The 19,913-nt window shown below is 37.8% G+C and overlaps 1 protein-coding gene across 1 annotated transcript in view; it reads right to left on the reverse strand.

Annotated features, from left to right (window-relative positions):
• Positions 1-1,289: 1,289 nt before the first annotated feature.
• Positions 1,290-19,913, reverse strand: part of LOC113521808 (dnaJ homolog subfamily C member 13) — a 40,535-nt gene continuing 21,911 nt past the window's right edge. Inside the window, exons 23-38 of the mRNA XM_052899943.1 lie at positions 19,453-19,644; positions 18,511-18,646; positions 17,595-17,821; positions 17,111-17,302; positions 15,634-15,813; positions 14,470-14,631; positions 13,675-13,893; positions 13,198-13,330; positions 12,468-12,740; positions 11,574-11,686; positions 10,705-10,877; positions 10,007-10,238; positions 8,825-8,992; positions 7,835-7,981; positions 7,105-7,327; positions 1,290-6,501 (exon numbers count right to left, since the gene is read on the reverse strand). Coding sequence (XP_052755903.1) covers positions 6,428-6,501; positions 7,105-7,327; positions 7,835-7,981; positions 8,825-8,992; positions 10,007-10,238; positions 10,705-10,877; positions 11,574-11,686; positions 12,468-12,740; positions 13,198-13,330; positions 13,675-13,893; positions 14,470-14,631; positions 15,634-15,813; positions 17,111-17,302; positions 17,595-17,821; positions 18,511-18,646; positions 19,453-19,644 — 2,844 coding nt within the window. The 3' untranslated portion in view covers positions 1,290-6,427. The remainder of the gene's footprint in view (positions 6,502-7,104; positions 7,328-7,834; positions 7,982-8,824; positions 8,993-10,006; positions 10,239-10,704; positions 10,878-11,573; positions 11,687-12,467; positions 12,741-13,197; positions 13,331-13,674; positions 13,894-14,469; positions 14,632-15,633; positions 15,814-17,110; positions 17,303-17,594; positions 17,822-18,510; positions 18,647-19,452; positions 19,645-19,913) is intronic.

Raw genomic sequence — 19,913 nt, forward strand, 5'->3', positions numbered from 1 at the left:
TACACACAACAGAATAATTTTGTATCTGGCCCGCTAAGTAAGGATAAAACTAATCTGTTAATAGATACGATTTCGCTGCCACACGCATAAGACAGATAGAGACAACAACGACCGGCATTTCGTCCTCGTATATTGATTGAGGTTTGCTACTTGTCTATTTTTGTTTGAAATCTATTTTCTTGCCAATAGTGTAAGTTGTGATATGATTACCATTCATTGTCAATTAAGTACACCTCGAGTACCTTAGAATTACTTAGCCAAAGTGAGTTGGTAGCCTCTATGCCCGCAGCTGGCATTTTTATGTGATAATAAGTTAGAATTTGTTGTTTTAATGTGAATAAAGAAATACAATAACGTTTTGTAAACCTTTTGTCAAAATAGATGTTCTAAAACATCTTTTGAGAAAATTGTATTTTTTATACTCTTTAAATATATTAATAATAAATAAGTTTTTTTTTTTTATTTTAATACCTGTACCACAGATAATATAATACTATACTAGTACCTGTACTGAATATTATTTTTCCGTGTATAGCGTATATATCGTAGGAGTTGGGAGTTGTTTTTTTTTTTTCTTTTACCTAATCATTGTTTAAGACCGTTCATAATTTAAGCTTACTAGACTGTTATCAATACTGTAATTATTTTCGAAAACAATTTAATAATTTTCCTGACTGATTATTCAAAAAACGAACTCAAATGTTAATCAATTAATACATTACATATAAATGTAACACTAAAAGTGTTGTACCTGTTTTATGTTTTTCTACGAATTTTTTTTAATTTATTTTTGACTTCAAAATGCAACCTTTCAGTGGATGCTTCATAAGAATATTACCTATTGTATTATTAACATTTAGCGCCAACTTTTAAAATAAGATGAATAAATAAAAAATCGATCTGAAACATTAAACATCGTCAAATTGGTTTTGAAAAATGGCAAATAATTACGATGTTGCCACACATCAGGAAGCTATGAACGCTCCTAATTTTGAGGTACGAATATCATAGTGCACAAATAGACACACAACACACAAGGCACAATCTTGCAAATAAAAATCAAAGGCACCTCCCAAATTCGAACTAATGTAGATCAATATGGTTTAAGCATGGTTTAGATAGTCCTCAACTATGTTGACCTACATTGGTAACTAAGTAATGATATTTAAGGTAAAGGTCAGATCTAACATAGATCTGACCTTTACCTTAAATATCTAAAATACCCTAACGACAAAAAATAATAAAATAAGGGTAATGTTGATGGAGATTATCAAAATAAAACCAATAAAACAATAATATGATCACGTTATATTATCTTTATACTTATATTGTACAATTTAAAAATTTAAACTTATTACTAAATATAAAAATATTCATATGCATCACTTCGATTTCACATTCAAATCTTTAATGTTCGCCATCTAAGACTATCCATTTCAGACTATCGTGTGTTCCTACCTTTATAATTTATAAACGTTACAGTTACCACTTATATTACAAGGAAATTGACCAATACACAAAACCAAAATATACAATAAAGTTATGAACACACGATAATAAAAATCCTTCCAAAATACTTCATACCAAAATGTTAGGACGTACTCGTATGAGCAAATCATATTTATTGGTAAAACGTAATAACTCAGTAGACGGCTTACACTATGATATGACTGAAGAAATCAAAAAAAAAAGATATACTAAAACAATATCACACTAAACGATCGAGTTCTATCAGACTTAGCTATTTTTTAAATATGGAATAACATCGAGGTTAGTAATTTACGATTAAATAACAATAGTTAGTGCCAGACAATTAAACAAACACATTACTTCGTTCACAAACTAGGAAACTTATGTACTTAGTGGGCAATTGGTTAGTGAACTAGGTACTAGATACGACCCAGAATCTGAACATAGAGATCTTAAAAAATCGTTTAGCAATTATAAAGCCTACTCCGTAATTTTATATCCAATTTGATGATTAGACGCCATCCACGGGCTAAACGACTTTCCAAATTATATAGATAAGCGCAGTCGAGAGAAATTTACAAAAAACCTCATAATTTCTTTTTAATGCCATAAAGGTGGCAAAGGTGGTACGCTTGTACAGCCCATTTGATTGGAAACGGTCACTGTAGCCTATGAATATCTGCAACACTAGGATTATTGCTTAATTCCGCTTTGCCTTGAAATTTAAAATACCTTTTTTGAAGGATCCCACACTGTAGTCTCTAAGGAATACCTCGACAGGAAGCTCATTCCACAGCCTGAGCGTTTGCGAAAGGAAACTCCTGTGAAACCAAATTGTTCGCGACCATTTAGTTGTAACGTGAGAATGAATTCACTAGCTGTATCTATAACTTTTCTCAAATCTATTAGAATTAAAGACGCCATTCATCTGCATACTTTATGTGATTTATAAGTACAAATGTTGAAGCACTGAGTATATTCCGTGTCACATATCAGTATGTACTTATGTTTATACCAGCTTCATGTGTTCTCCGCTCGTTGTCTTGTCTTTTAGTGTAACTAAAAATGTACTTATTATCATTACATACATTAAAAATATGAGTAGGAAATTTAAAAATTCAAATTTGGAATAAGCCTCCTGAGTTCTAACCAAGAATAGAGGACACGGCAAGATCGTTACAATTAAAAATAATTACCGTAATAATTAAACACACATTATATTTAAACAATAATTGAGTTACATTATTTAGGCCCCAACTTCATAATGGCGAAGGTTACCTAACCATAAATTTCCAAGTTTTAGTTAATACCTGCATCGTGAAGAGATACATTGTTTCGGAAACAAAAATAATATAAATAAAGGTAATTATCGGACAATCAATTCTGTAGATAAATACCAAACGAATCTATTGATAGATCCCCGTCACTACCGCTTACATGGGATTGAACGAGATAGCAATATCCGGCATGTTCTTCTTTCTAATGCGCGCGGTAGTGAAAACTAGATACGTTTTCACTATAAAATGGATTCGTCTATCATTCGTCTAAAGGAGGACAATTTCGATAATATATGTACCTAATAGAGAAACACTCCATATATCCATATAAACATTATAAAATTTTCAATCATTCTTTTTTAAAATCTGTTTCAAATCAATTTGAGAAAATAACAAATCTTATCCCGTTTGTGCACTGAAACTACGTAATGGAGCGAAATCGTAATATATCTATCCCACACTATCAAAACGTATGGCGTATGTTGCTTACCGCATTGTTTACTAATCGATAGTCTTATAAAAAAAATATATAAAAAAAAATTAATAAAAAAAAGTCTAAATCGATATGAACCTAACATCATAACGCTACTTTCAAAAATATTATACACATTTAATCCAAGAAACTTGATAAAAATAATTCCTTACATTGCATCATTCACAAATTGAATGGAAACAAATTATATTACCTATTAGTTCTAATTACAAACACATCGTTTGTATATCCAAAGAAATGCAACAACTTTCACATCATTTCATCTCCAAATGTTACCAGTCTCAATAAACATATATCAAACCGAAAGAAAGCAATGGCAAGATCATAAGTGGCCAATAGTAATTTTAACCATATTAACTTGTTACAAATTAATCAATTCAAAATCGTTACACTATTCAAAATTAGCGAAATATAAACTAAATTTTATATGAATATTCTATGAATAAAATAATGAGAGAGTTACTTTTATAGAAATACATCACAATACGTACTTCATACACTGATACAAGATAACAAAAGAAAAACCAAATCTTCTTGATGACAAAATTGATATCGCGTAGCACGGGCTTTAAAAACGTTTAAAGAAAGTATGAATTCGCATTATGGATGCACACCTAATGAAAATTATCGTGTAATTTAAAATATGAATAAATAAAAAAGACAAAATGCTATAGCCGAATTTACATTACGAAACTAGTTTCATGCGTGATAAAAATAAATTTTCAAAAATTTAATTCAATAGACTCGATCATTTGAGACTAACATGTGAATGTACAGAATCATTGAAACCCCGTCAAGATGTAGGCTCTCCTGATACAAGTTTTAACACAACGTTTACACGATGTAAGTGATTGTATGACAGAGAAATCATAGGGAACTAGGTATGGGTAATATGGATATAGTAGCAATATCTATATATTGGACTACTCTGTACATTGATGGCGGAAAAAGTTATCATCATCCCATTTCGATATTGCCAATATGTCGGTCGGATATCTATTTTCGAATATGTTAAGTCTGTTATCCAATGTTATTTTTTGGACAACAGACTTTTAACATTATCGTTATGAGACCAATATATAGATATTGTAACTAAAATAAATAGATATTTCTATATATCACTTACCCTTAGAGGAAACACGTAATTAAAACCAAAATTAGAGATGTACATAATGAAATTGCTAAAATTATAGTTACGAAACGAATTTCATGCCACTAGTGTGTAATGTATATTAAGCTTTAGGAATACTTAGTAACAATTTAATATAAGAACACTGATGATATTTAGGTATATTTATATCTATATATATATCTTTAATAACTTATAAAGAAACAATCGAGTATTAGTCCCAAACTCCGGGTCAACCCTTTAACCTATATTCATACAAAAGTGTGAATGAATAGAAAAACTTATGTCTAATTTATATAGGAATATTACATATAAGTTGTTGTATTTATTTCCAAGGAGATCATACTTTATACACACCTACAACGAGAAACCACAGACGGAGCTTTGGCTGATAATACTTAATTAAATCGATAGGTGCTCGATAAATCAATGTAACTGAAATTTACCTATATTACAATGAACTATAAACTACTATAAAATGGATCTTCGATATACAAGTATATTTTATACATTCTCATAAGTACTGATTTATCAGTGGCGTAAAACCTGTTGGTGCTTAGGAAAGTGCTTCGTAAGTGTATTGTTTAATATACAAAAAACACAATATTCGGATCGCGTATACCGTTGACGTTTAGTGTCACCAATTTATATACAACTATAGTCATTATTAGGCATACATAATATCAGTATCGTTCCGATATCTATGTATTGGATTTTTCTACTTATTGATGCCGGAGAACAAATATCACCTGTTCCTATATAGCCCTATCTATATAAATTTCGATTGGGTTCCTAATTTTGTAATTATATATTGAATAACCGATATTTTAATATGTGTTATTGAGTCAATATATAGATATTGTATCTACAATACATAGATACTGCTATATATTACACATTATGTATGAAAGGTGAATACTTTTATGGTAAAAGCCATAATACTTAAAAAGAGGAGCAAAATACTTATCGAAAATATAAAATAGGTGTCTTTTCAGATATTATACCTATTTTTATACTACGTAAATAGATTAGTAATGTACAACAAACATCAATAAACTGATTAGAAACGAGTACATCATTTGGTTGAGTGCGTTCCAGTATTATTATTTTTTTACACATCTTGTGTTTCTTGTATATCGATGCCCACATTACATTTTATAGCACTAATATAGTATAGCTATTTTACAGATACTTCTGTAACTGGACACATAGAAAATAGGCCACTGCTGATTATAACGCCTTGTTACGATTTGACAGACAAAGCTATTTATTATATATATATACATACAGTAATTATCTCACGTGATATATCAATATCACCACAATAGTGCGCCATATTCATGTACGTTTTAACTTAAAGATATCTTATGTTAATAAAGACAATTAGTATCTCAATATATTATTATACACTTCACTGGAAGGTTATATTTGTTGATTTACAATACTATCATTTTGATATAAACACATTTATTAAAAAAAAGACTAAACTTTATAATTAGACATTTAAGTTTACCACTTCAAAATAATTAAATACACTTTATTTGTAGCGGCCAAATTTTATTACTTATATTTGTCATGTGACGATAATTTTTAAAACAATTTTACAATAATTACACAGCACTATTATATCAATATTAGTAGGACTGAAAAATAGAAAACAAACTCAACAGCCCCTGTGTATAAGAATCATTATCGCATTCAGTTCATTTTCATTTCAGTTCGATTTTTTTTTTTCACAATTTATTTTTAAAATTCGAATGGAGACAATACGATCAACATAAGAATAGAAACGCCAATAACGTAATTGTTATGTTGAAATAATAAATTGACAAGTAAAATTTAATTTGTATTTTTTCTGCATCAAGAATTTAAAAATGATTTTGACAGCTAAGATATTGCAATATGATGGAAAAACAATCCAATTTTTAGTTCGATCCCACTATATATATAATATACATACGGAGTTAGAGTTACATATATGTCAGTCGAGTGGTGTGCGAGATACGCGTAGTATGACTTCGCGTTACGAGTATGCAGTCAGCCAGAGCCGACTGGAAATCAGTCTATCGGTGGCGGCTGTGCAGGAATATCCACCGGTGGAGCTGTTAAATAACCAGCAGTGTGGGGCACACCTGTTGAACAAATCACGTGTTATACATACACTATGAAAATAAATAGTATATTTGAATAGAAACAATATGTTGATTACTTAGATTATATAGATACCAATACGTGACATTTAGTGGAGTATGAATTAGTGTATCACATATTTTGTACAATACTACACACACGTGATAGTGACTTTTAGTGACGTGAGTGTTGCATCGATTGTTTGCGTGCTAAGGACAAGGAATTACATAGGAGTGATAAAATTGTCAATTCATAGCAGGCTAGTGTATAGAAAATGTTATACGGCCGTATAACCCTACCAAATTCAGATAAAACCTGCTTGCATACTTACTACATAAACTGTGTCGAATATACATCCTAGTAATGTAAACTTTGTCATTGATAAATAATTGATATAACAAACATTTTCTATACACTAACCGGCTATGAATTGAGAAAAATAGCAACTGATTATGTATCTTTCGTCCTCTTTTTACTAATTATATTTGCATAAGAAGAAAGGAGGCAACCATATGATTTACAGTTTTTATCATTCCTTCTATGTAATTCCTTGTTGTTAGTTTGCGTGTTTCGATATGAGTTTCGACAGCAGTACGCGCACGTACCTGCGAGCGAGGCGTGCTGCGGCGCGGAGATGAAGAGGTCGTGCCGCTGGGCGGCGTACTGGTCCCAGACGCGGCTGCGCTGCAGCAGCTGCCGCACGCGGTCGCCGTGCGCGGCCGAGCGCGACATGGCCTTGAGAGCGCCCACCAGCCGCGCCGCCGCCTGCCCCTCCAGCCGCGACTCCAGCAGCGCCAGCAGCTCGCCCACCAGGTCGCACTCCAGCGCCTGCCATGCACACACATACAGCCGTCCATATGTTGTGTAATGCACGATTCACATCAAATGACTCGTGTGGGCACCCACAGTGGGTATTTTATGGGATAGAATAAATTTCTCATAGCTTTTTTGATTTATAGATGGATTCCTATAATGAAGGAGCTATCTACTACAATTGAAGCATTTAAACGAATTAATTAAATACTAGTTATCTAACCCTTGTAAATTGGACTCTCTTTTCCAAGCTTAGCCTCTGCTAAGTTAAGCTAAAAGTCCAATATAACGGCCCAAATAAGAGCATATTGGCCGTTGTACGTATAAGTCATGGCTAGTGCAGCCAGCCCAACGCCGCCCTTACCTTTCCTTTACATTCCTTATGTAACCCTTCTTTGGAGTATTTGTTTTAAAGGTTGCAAATTTTATTATTATTATTTGCGCAATGGTAAGATAAGAGATAAATAATAAGAAAGAGAATGAGAAAAAAATCAAAATATGTCAAATATTAATTTAGAATACCTGTAAAACTAATCGGTCCGTGTTGACGTTGCTGTTGAATATGGAGCCGAGCGCTTCACACGCGCTGCCCACTATCTCCCGACACGACTTGATCGCCGTCTTCAGGCCGGGCATCAACTCAATCTGCGTTAACGCCATCACGCACGCCTGTTAACGGAACAATTATTAAAATAGATATGACAGTCATTTAGTTTGATATTTTTTTTTTTATTTCAATAAAATGTAGTACATAGATAAATCGTCCTGCTCAACGCAAATGCTTTTTACCAATCGCGGCGTATAGTTTTTTATAATGGATAATAATGGAATGGTAACCCTGCCTACGCTAACGATATACGCTGGCGGGGCACCAGTGAGGGATGATAGGTGAAGTTTAAAAGGCAAGTCGATTCGCCTTGGTGATGAATACCTGGAATTCAGCACGATGGTTTCCAAGGGGAGCTACGTAGAGATGGATCTGATTTCATATTTGATACCAGTCTTATTGCTAGTAATATACTCTATATATTTTTTTATTTATATAAACTTTAATTCACAGTAAAATTGTATGTACATTTAGCGGACTTAACCCTTTCCACTCTTCGACATTGATTTTCTTCCACGAGCTCCACTGTCGAGTGACACTCGACATAGTGTATTACTTCTATTTGAGGACAATTTTAAAAAGGTGGGATTTTTTTTACAAAAATTTTTGATAAAGCCATCTCACACTTACTACGAAACATGGCAACAGAGTTAATTTCTACAACTGTCACCCATTGCACTGTTATAATAATTCTGTTATGATAATTCTGCTATGCAATGCTAAATGCAATTTTAGTGTGGAGTTGGTGGAATAAAAAGAAGAAAAGGCTTGGAATGGAAAAGGTTGACACCGGACGGTGGGCAAGCCGAGAAATAAGTAGGCGGTGCATTTTTGAATAGAGAATACTCCCATTGCTATATTGGTAGCAGTTCCCCTGGTAGCGGCGGGGCGGCGGGGCGACGTACCTGCGTGTGCGCGAGCGCGGCCAGCAGCGGCACGGCGTGCAGCGGGCGCGCGGGCAGCAGGCGCGCCAGGCGCGGCAGCTCGCCCAGCGTGGCGCACTGCTCGCCCAGCTGCGGCCGCGTGCGCACCAGCACCGCCAGCGCCTGCGCGCACACCTCGCCGCGCCCGCCCTGCACGTCACGTTACATCTACATCACGTATCCACCTACATTACAAGCGACTCGCATACGCACGCACACACGCACGCACACGCACACATCACAGAACATTGCGACACACACACGCGCACGCGTACACATTCCTATATACCTGTAGGGTCGCTCTTGAAATATATTCAAATAGATCGATATTGGAATTGAGAACTCACGCTCTTGAATTGCGTCACTTGTCACTAGCGACATAATTGGTTCCATACTGTTCCGATAGATGCATATTTGGTGCAATTTGCCGATGCAAACTATTGTAAACCGATCTTTATTATAGCTAATTCCTAACTGTTGTTACATGAGTGCAGTATTAAATTGTCATTAGAAATAGATTTGGATTAAGATCGATGTTGGATTCAAGAGTTATCCTACTGTTTGTTTGTTTGTTTATTGATTATTATTATAATTTAATTGCTATTTGTATACAATTTTTTTTTGTTTGTTTTGTTTTGGTTTCTTTTGTTCTTGTTTTGTGCGCTACTGTGTGGGCCGCATGCTTCTTCGATTAAATTATTTCTTTCTTTCTTTCTTATTCAATGTATATGGTACAATAATCAATGTCTTTAGTAAAACGTACTGATGATAACGATATCGCCACCATTTTAAATACTAAACTCGTGAAATTAAAAGAAAAATATATACTAAATACTATTTACTTTAATGGCATTAAACTATTCAATATTATTTTTTAGAATTTAACACTAAAGCGCGACCAAATGACTGTTTTTGAAATTTAGTTTAAAAAATTTTCATGTATAACGTTACTGTATCACCTTGTAACTTATTGATTTTTTCTTATAATATACATACAACCCATTTTTCAATATTTACAACTTACTATTATTTACTTGTTTACTATCCAATTGGCCAAAATCTCTTTCTATATTAAAATACATACTGTATTTTAAAGCGGTCATTTGACCGCTAATGGTAGGATTAGATATATATGAAATGTCGGTAGATTTAGTGTTAACAAACCTCTGAAGAGTCCTTATTGAGCGATGCGAATGTTTCAGTAAGTAGTTCCTGCAGGAAGCGCTTGGGGCTGCGTAGATTCCACTGCGGGTTTTGTAGATACAGTTTAAGGTAGACGCCGCCCACTACCACTTCGCCAGGTGGAGCCCATGTCTCCTCGCCGGCCGACATGCGTTCCAAAGTTTCACGATCCTCGAATATTATATTTGGATCTCGCAGTTGGTCCGATTGGTGCCTAAATATATATACAGTTTATTAATAACATTATTATTAATAACAACATAGAATGGCAAACAAGCTGACGGCCCTCCTGATGGAAAGTGGCAAACATCGTCTATAGACATGAGCAGTACCATGGACATAACAGAGTATACTGTTTCGCCCATGATACCCCTCATGCGTTGCCATTTCTGAGGACTCAGATGTTATTTCTCTGTACCCAGTAAATTCACGCCATATCCCATCCTTCAAACCGAAACACAGCCATGGAAACACAACTGCTTCACGGTTGAAACACGAATGGAAACCCAAGCAATCGACTTTTGTACAAAGTCTCCCTCTTGTAAGCTAAGTTGACAATTAGCTGACAAAAAATTGATCCCTTTTTGATTGGCTCGATGCTCCATCTATATAATCAAAGCGTAAAAGGTACAAATAAACGTTATTTGAGTTTAGATATAGTTACGTTGTCGAGCACGGACCTGTCCCTGAGCTGCGCGAGGTGCGCGGCGACGCGGCGGCGCTGGTCGTCGGCCCACACCAGCTCGGGGTGCTCGTGCTGCGCGTCGAACATGTGCAGCGCCTGCGCCGCGCCCGCCTCGCGCATCGCCTCCGCGAACACGCCCGGCACGTACCGGCACACCGTCAGCCGCACCTGCACGCACGCACCGCACGCCCGTCGTACCGCACGGCACCGCACCGCACCGCACCGCACCGCACCACACGGCAGTAGTTTTACCAGAAGGGTAGACAACCGCAGTTAGGTTTTGACAATGTTTTAAGAGAGCCTCTGCTGTCCGCTCGTTAACCATTAAGTTCCCTTAGTCGTCTCTTACGACATCCACGAAAAAGGAAGGGGTAGCCCATTTAATGCTGGGACCACATGACAGTACTAAATAAATAATATTAATGCCCTAATAATAACGCAATGCCTTTAAACTGAGTAATTGCACGACTAAAAAATGTATATAGCATGTCGGCGCAAAATAGAAAAAATACATTCTATTGACTCGAAACACAAGCGCGAAAAGTGGTGGAGAGCGCTGACAAAACGTTGGAGAGATAATGAAAGGAAGTGGGACGACATTCATCGGTCGAACATCGCGCGACTTCAACGGATCGTTGTGTCTATTCAACTCGATATTATTTGATTAGTTTTTATTTCTTACATTAATGAAAATGATTTGTAATTGCTCTAATTATTGATTATTATTAGTACACGCTCACGGTAGTTTAGTTTTTATTAACCATGTCTAAGTCGGAGGAAACAGAGCTTAGCTATGGCCATCTTCCGACAAGCATATATTGTTTTGAATATACAATATAAATACAGAATTATCAAATACACTACCTTGGGACCGTGCAATTTGTCTGCCATCATCCGCGCTAACAAGTCCACTGAAGCCTCTCTCGCCTCCGGTATTTTACTATTACAGAACAAGTCCAAAAGATATATCACAGCACCTGTATGACAAAATGTAAAAATTTTAAGAATTTTTTTAATAAAATATGTGATTTATTAAATTATAGTTACAAAAAATTTGAAATGGGGTCCAAAAATTACGCCCTGTTGTACTCCAACTGATTATTACTATATTTTCAGTCAATTATACTAACAGTCCTGAAATCAATATCAACGGCTCTGAAGACAATATGACCAATAATAATACACAGACCCCACAGAGAAATTTACTGAAGTGGTAAAGAAGCTATAGCCTATCTGATTATAAGCAATTACCATAGCTTATGAACGCCTGCAAATACCATGGGTATTATGTGTGGGTTGCTGACTTTGAAGAAACCTCTTTACCCCATTTTTTAATAACCCTATGCTGTAGTCTCTTGGAAAAACTTCCACGGAAAGTTCATTTCATAATCTGAAGGTTCAAAGGAGGAAACATCTCTTAAACCATGATCCACGCAATCATCTAGGCTCTAAGGTATGAGGGTGAACTCCCTGTCGATGGTGAGCTGTACGATTGTAGAAAGTAACCGTGGGCATAATGATAAATAATTCCTCTGAGTATACTCGTTGCAAGTGGTAGAACACGCAAAATTAATATTGATAATTGTTTAATAGTAAACAGGTTGTTTTAAGGCTTGCAAGCTCCATCTTAAACCTTATCATCACTTTCTATCAGGCAGTTAGATTCACGGTAAACATTTTTTTAAATTGTTAAACAAATCCGACATTGGCACACTTGGGTATAGACGTTGCTGTGTAAGAAGTGAAAAGCGTGAGTACCTTTGGCGAGCGCCTCCTTGACGAGCGCGGTGTTGGCGAGCAGCGCGGCGAGCGTGGCCAGCGCGGCGAGCACGTCGCTGCCGGGCGCGCGCGCGGCCAGCAGCGCCAGCAGGTGGCCCAGTACGCCCGACGCGGCCACGTCCTCCACGCACTCGCGGCTGCCCGCCGCCGCCCGCGCCGCGCGCAGCGCCGCCGCCTGCAGCGCGGGCTGCGCACGCGCCGACAGCAGCCCGAATATCAATCCGAACTGCCCGATACACTGGATCTCCGACCCTGAACGACCGGTGTAGAATTTCAAACTACATTCACACTACAATTACCAGCGCATGTTCATCTCTATAAACGATAGTTACCACTATCTATCAAATAAACCAACATAAAAAAAAAACTTTATTACCACCGCCACTATTTGCAATTTTGAATCTCATAACATATACACAAGCAAAATCAATACAACCGTTATAATGGATTGTAATTACTAAAAGACTACATAAAATATATGTCCAGGATACTGTTCAAGTCTATAGGCAACAGTTACTATTTTCCATTAGGTGGACCACTTAACATTTATTACAGCCACCATTCTAAATTACACAAAAAAAAAAATATAAAAATAAAATCTTATCAAATTCTATAAGCATAATGAATGAATCGCTTCTTTAATCTAATTGAGAATAAATAAGGCATTAAAATAAATAAATATACAGTATATAATATATAAGACATATACCTGGATGCTTTATAATGACATTAGCGATGGCGGTGAGTGCTAACGTGAGGTTGTCAACTCGCTCGCTCGTCATGTCCATCTTCGTTTGTACTTGTAGGAACTTCAACAAGTCCAGTATGAACTGCTGAGCATTCTATAAGGAAGTTTCCACTTTAGTAAGACGAATTAACGATCTTTATACCTAAGGTTCAATTAAAATATCACATATTAACAGAAATGACAAAATATACACCAATCGCCATTTTGTGATATCGGCCATTTTGAAAATATTACAATATTGAGTAATTCATATTGCATTGTAATTAGAACTAAAAATGTATGCAAAATTTCGAAAAAATTGATTATGAAGAATAGTAATTCATATCATAAAATTAATTATATAAAATTTCCATTACATACATATGTATATATCATAAAAAGATGGATATAAGGCCTAATTCAGGCCTTAATTACATTGTTTAGAACAAAAAGATTTACCTCTATAGGGAAATCAGGCTGCTCGTTATATATGTCGATGTAGACACCACCGACGGAGACGAGCCCCTGGTGCGCAGTGTACACGAACGGCGCCACGAGAGGCGCCTCATCGTCCATCAGTGACCTCGTGTCACGTAGCACATCGCGTAGCTCTGCACGAGTACTATTGTCCCACACTAGGTACGGGTTGCGCCAGTTTGAGGTCAATGTTTTTAGGAGCTGGAAACAGTTTCAATTAAATTAGTGTCTTCAAATTTCAATTTCATAGAAGTCAGCAACAAAAAAAAAAATGTTTTTTGTTGAAATTATCAAGAAAAACAAGTTGTGCTATTGTTACCGTTAAATTATCAAATCGGTATACCCATTAGCATTATTGAATTGCACTTTACGAGAGATGAATTTACATACATATTTGGAACAGGACAGGCCCAAGAGCAGTGCCCTGAGATACCTCTATCGTAATAACTTTTATATATATTATTGATAATCACACACTACATTTATCACAAATATAGTTTTCAAATATACATATAACTATAAAACTAGGACATCCAGGTGCAATAATTTGACAAGATTAAAATAATGACCGCATCAAACGCTTTAGTGAAATTGTTAAGGATACAGTTCTGAATAATTTATTAAAGTTCCTTCAATTATAAAGCCATTACAAATAGCATGAATAACAGAAAAAAAATTAAAATACTTTTATCCCAAATTCATTCCATGATACTGATAATTATTAATACCAAATGTATCAATGTACAACAATTAATTTTATTAATCTTAAGTAGAGACCTCGTGCGTGTCCTCTTGCGAGAGTTTCGAGCAGAGGTACGGTGTGAGCAGCGTGTGCAGTGCGGAGCGGATTCTCTCATCAGCAGGCCCGGGCTCAGGGTGTGGACCATACATCGCTGATAGCGCACGAACGCATTCCTTCGCCAGCTGATTGGCCACCTCCTGTGTCGTACATATGTCGTTGCATGAAATAAAAATTAAATACATGAATTAGCCTAATAGGTGTAACAGTTCTGAAGTTATATATTCGGAAATTATTTTTTACTTATACAGACTAACTATATATAGATTATTAAAAATTCTTACTCAGATAGTACTTTATGTATTTCATAAGCAATGGCATGATTACATCATCTGAGATACATGATAAATTTATTGGACGGAGTCCTCTTTTTACAAGCTTTTATTTACTTTTTGTTTAAGAAAGTTCGATGTTGTAGTTTCATTTTGTATCTTCAGGCCTATGGCTTTTTGCTTGCTCTGTCACGACATTATTATGCCACTGTTTTTAGCTCTCTAGAAAAATCTAAATGCCTAGGTTTTAATTTACTGGACAATCATATTAAAAAAAAAATATTGTCCAATAAATAAAAACCTCGTCTCGTACTGTTTAATAATGGAAATAATAGCTAAGGGGGAGGGAGACTTTGTACAAAAGTCGATTGCTTGGGTACCTCTATCCCATTCGTGTTTCAACTGTGAAGCAGTTGTGTTTCCATGGCTGTGTTTCGGTTTGAAGGGTAGGATATGGCGTGAATTTACTAGGTACAAAGGAATAACACCTGAGTCCCCAGAAATGGCAACGCATGGGGGGTATCATGGGCGAAACAGTATACTCTGTTATGTCCATGGTACTGCTCATGTCTATAGGCGACGGTTACCACTTTCCATCAGGTGGGCTGTCAGCTTGTTTGTTATTCTAAGTTGTATAAAAAAAAATCCTATAAATTCTTGAGTAATTCTGATAAAATATGAACCAGTTCTGAAGTATTAATATTGTTCCTAATTGAAAAATATTCTTAAAATTTAATCAGCCACTTTATCAACATAAGGAAATCAGACTTACACTGAATCAATGTCGTCCATAAAGTTTCAAGTACCTGTTCAGTGTATCAGTCGGTTGGTGAATGCGAGGGTGATAATGCATGTTGTGCATACATATACCTGCTTGTTGGCGTGCGCGTCGGTGTCGACGCCCGACTCGGCGAGCGTGTAGTCGTAGCGCAGCGCGGGCGGCAGCAGCGCGTGCAGCGCGCCGGCGCGGGCCAGCGAGCCGCGGCACGCGCCGTCCGCCGCCAGCGCGCCCGCCGCCTCCGCGCCCGCGCACGCCGTGTCGCCCAGGTGCTGCGCGTGCGCAGACCAACACTGTCACTAGTACTACTAAAGTACGGTGTGAACACTCCCTGCCTCCCGCTGCGACTTTACCGTACCACTTTTTTTTTACAACGCAGGGGGCAAACGAGCATGCGGCTCACCTGATGGCAAGTGACTACCGCCGCCCATGATCACCCACAACACCAGCGGCATTGCAGGTGTGCTGCCGGCCTTTTAAAAAGGAATATACTCTTTTCTTGAAGGTTATGTTGTCGTATCGGTTCGGAAATACTGCTGCTGGAAGATGATTCCAAAGAATAGTTGTGCGTGGAAGAAAGTGCCTTGAAAAACGCACGGTGGAAGACCGCCACTCGTCCAGATAATTGGGATGAAACTTTAGTTTATGGCGGGTTGTACGGTGGTGAAAATCAGCAGCAGGTATCAATCCGAACAATTCCTCAGAACACTCCCCATGATAAATTCGGTAGAAGATGCACAGAGATGCAACATCTCTGCGCAGTTTCAGTGGGTCAAGTCGGACAGTAAGGCGTTGACTATCGATAATTCGAGCCGCCCGACTTTGAATGCGGTCTAACGGAAGGAGTCGGTACTGTGGCGCTCCTGCCCACAGGTGAGAACAGTATTCCATATGCGGCCTGACTTGGGCTTTATATAATTACTCATACCATAGCATATCAGCCGTTAATTGTCTATTGATGCTCCCCCTGATTTATAACAGAACAACACCATTGATGACCACCGATGTTCACAACCCCACCCCATGACGCGTGCATTCTTTTATGCACGGTGATGAGACAAACAAAGAGGGGCAATACGCCTCGGATTGCTGCCCACGCTTTCTCCCCAACTCCCCTATTGGAGAAATTTTCCTAGTAATTACCACGCTGACATGCGAGTTCGCAATCGCAATTAGGCCTTGGTGATGGTTTAAGAGGGACGCTATTGTCTTTTTCTGGACCATTAAGTTCCCTATATGATACCGGCATAGAATAGACTACACCTTCCTTTCCCGTGGATGCCGTAAGAGGTAACTATGAGAACTTAATGATTGACTTTGCGTCACCTCCTAACAAATATGCATCAACACCCAAACTCTATTTTCCCGTACTAATCTAACTACAGACGCACACATTATCACAAGTATAAAAGTTCATTGTTTCTGTAGTTGTATCAACATTATTAACAAATCGTGACATTTTTGTATGAAGTGCCTGAGGTGTGTTTAATAAACACTTGACTTCGCACAATCGAATACAAGGAGACACGTGATGAAGCTAGTGTTATACTTGAAATGGAACAAACATACCGGTCTCCGCAGCAGCGGCACTATATCGAGGCAGAGGTTGGGCATGTCCGCGCAGACCTCCCGGCACGCCTCGAACCGTGCCGCGACGGCGAAGCAGCGAGCTGCGTGTGCGCACACCGCCGCGCAGAGGTCGTCCGCGGCCGTGCTGCTCGACAGCACCGGCACGCACCGCGACATCGCCTCGTGTAGCACCTGTCGCAAAATCACCGCAGTTAAATAAATGAAATGATAAAAAAAAGTGTCTCTTAATATCTAAAAATCCGTGTCACAAAAGAGGCGGTAAAGATTTATGCGGCTCTTCAAATGGAAAGCTATCACCATATCCTATGAATAGCAGCAATATACAACAGAAGCTTTCACTAAAATAATAGTTAATATTAAATCCGCATGTGTACTTTGCAATATTTTCCCCATGTCCCCATAACCAATTTTTTTTTATTTCAAATAAAGTTTAATTATAAAAATCAAGAGGTAAATAGTGTACCTGCAAGCCTCCCTCGCGACGCAACTCCTCAGCATTGAGCGCGGAACAAGCGACAGTAGCGTGCGCCAGCTCGCAGGCGGCCGGCAGCAGCGCCGCGCCCGCGCCCGCCCCCGCCCCCGCACCCGCACCCGCCCCCGCGCCGCCCGAGAACAGAGAATCCGCCCCCGCTTCCAGTCGCGCCGTGCGTAACAGCATCGGGTACCCTGCGTACTTATACGGCGCCAGCACTGAAAAAAAAGGTGGGAAAAGGATTTTTAGTAATGCGGACTACCAGTCCATAGCTAGCAACATACACTATCAGGTCGACCTCGACGTGGTGCACCCTGGAAACTATTGTGCTAAATTCCAGGTGTATTCATCACGGTGGACTAACTGACCTGCCTTTTCATTCTCACCTATCATCCCTCACTGGTGCCCCGCCCGCGTATACCGTTAGCGCAGGCAGGGTTATCATTCCATTATCATTCATTGAAGAAAAAACACCAAAAAAAGAGGGGGAATTGTTAAGCCAAAAAGATAGGATACGTATTATGCCGATCTTCGATCTCCAATGATCCATAACAGAACGCCAACAGATCAAATAGTATACAATTTGCTACTTTCGGTCACACTACAAGAAAGATCGGTTATTACGTCGACGTAACCGCGCAAACCACTCACGCCCGTTCTCTGCTCAATAGTCGATCTTTGACGATCTTCTGCTGGCAGAAATTCAGCAAAAGATTGTCAAAGCCGCACGTTCTTTTTAGTGCAACGTGCCACACTACGAACTGCACGTACTGTTAGGTATTCAAGCAACCGAAGATACACTGAACGTGGCTATTCCATTCAGTTCTCAGTCTTTGGATGATGGGCAATACGAACTATACTAACTTTCATACAAAACAAAAATAAATAAAATGACAAAAATACTAACCGTCTGAATATCTCTTAAACAATATAGTCTGTGTGCGTAATATCAACACAATGTTGTTGGTGTTCGGCCCGTCACCGGTCCACACGTTTCTGCTACAAAGGAATTCGTAAGCTTGATTCACTGCTTCGAAACGGTCCTGCCAACAATACGATCATCTTTTAAAATATTAATGAGACAAAATATATTAAAAAGTAAAATAGGACCCCAGTAATAATTAATTTCAATCAGTTAGTTAAAATAAGTTATGGCATTAGAGCGTCAAACTTTTCTTTTATTACAAAGTTCCAACAGACACTTTTTAGCTCCAATCATGATATTGTATTACCTATTATTTACTATATTTTTTGAGACCTTAGAGAATGGCGCTTCAAAGTGGATTCAATTATTGTTTCTTGAATAAAAGGTGGGATATTGTAGATATAAATTACAATGGAATTTATATCTACAATAAATGAAAAATATGGAAGCATGTATAACTTTGATTTTTAGTAATAATATATTTGGTGATGTCCAAAGTCTATCATGCTTTTAATATCTAGGCGACAACAGTAATTTTACATAAAAAAAAATAAAAAAAAACAGATAATACTGCACTAGCATAAGGTAAGGCAAATACACAAGTTATGGAGTTTGACAGTCCCATTGCTAGCAATGTGCCCTATTAGGTCAACCTCCACTTGTTACCCCTGGAAACTATCGTGAACATTTTTTTTGAATTCGTCACGATCGGCTAACTAAAATGCTTCATCGTCACCTATCATCCTTCACTGGTGGCCCGCCGATGTATACCGTTAGCAATGGATTTAGTTACCATTCCATTATCACCCATTTAAAAAAAACCACTTCACATAAGTAAAATACATAAGCTTGTTTGTCATTCTAAAAAAATAACCAATCCGAGAGTGAACAATTTGATCTTTCGAGCCGTTTGAGCGTACTAACCCGACCATCGGGGTTCTTGTCGGGATGGTACTGCTGCGCAAGGCGATAGTAGGCCTTGCGGACGGCGGCCTCGTCGTGCTGGCCCGCGCCCTCCAGCCCCAGCGCCGCGTACGCCTCGCTCGCGGTCATCGACGGCGGCTTCTTCTCCACCTCGCGCCGCCACGCCTCCAGCACGTCTTTCAGTAGACGCACCTGGTAAGTCATATGGTTTGTTTTGAGTACAACCATCATCAATAAAACAATACCACAAATTAGAAAAAAAAGTTAACTTTCAATCAAACAGTTTTTCAGTTATATAGAGTTTTGAGATTGTTTTTGAGATGAGAGAAAAACACATTGTAAGAGACTTTTATTTAGTTCCTTAAATAACCATTTTCTCAATAAGGTAAAAGTTATTAACAATTTCCTCTAATAACAAAACGCGAGAATATACTATGAACAATCAATAAACTAACTAATGG

Source organism: Galleria mellonella, unplaced genomic scaffold, assembly GCF_026898425.1.
Source record: "Galleria mellonella isolate WM207_F2 unplaced genomic scaffold, CSIRO_AGI_GalMel_v1 utg63, whole genome shotgun sequence".
Taxonomy (NCBI): Eukaryota; Metazoa; Arthropoda; class Insecta; order Lepidoptera; family Pyralidae; genus Galleria; species Galleria mellonella.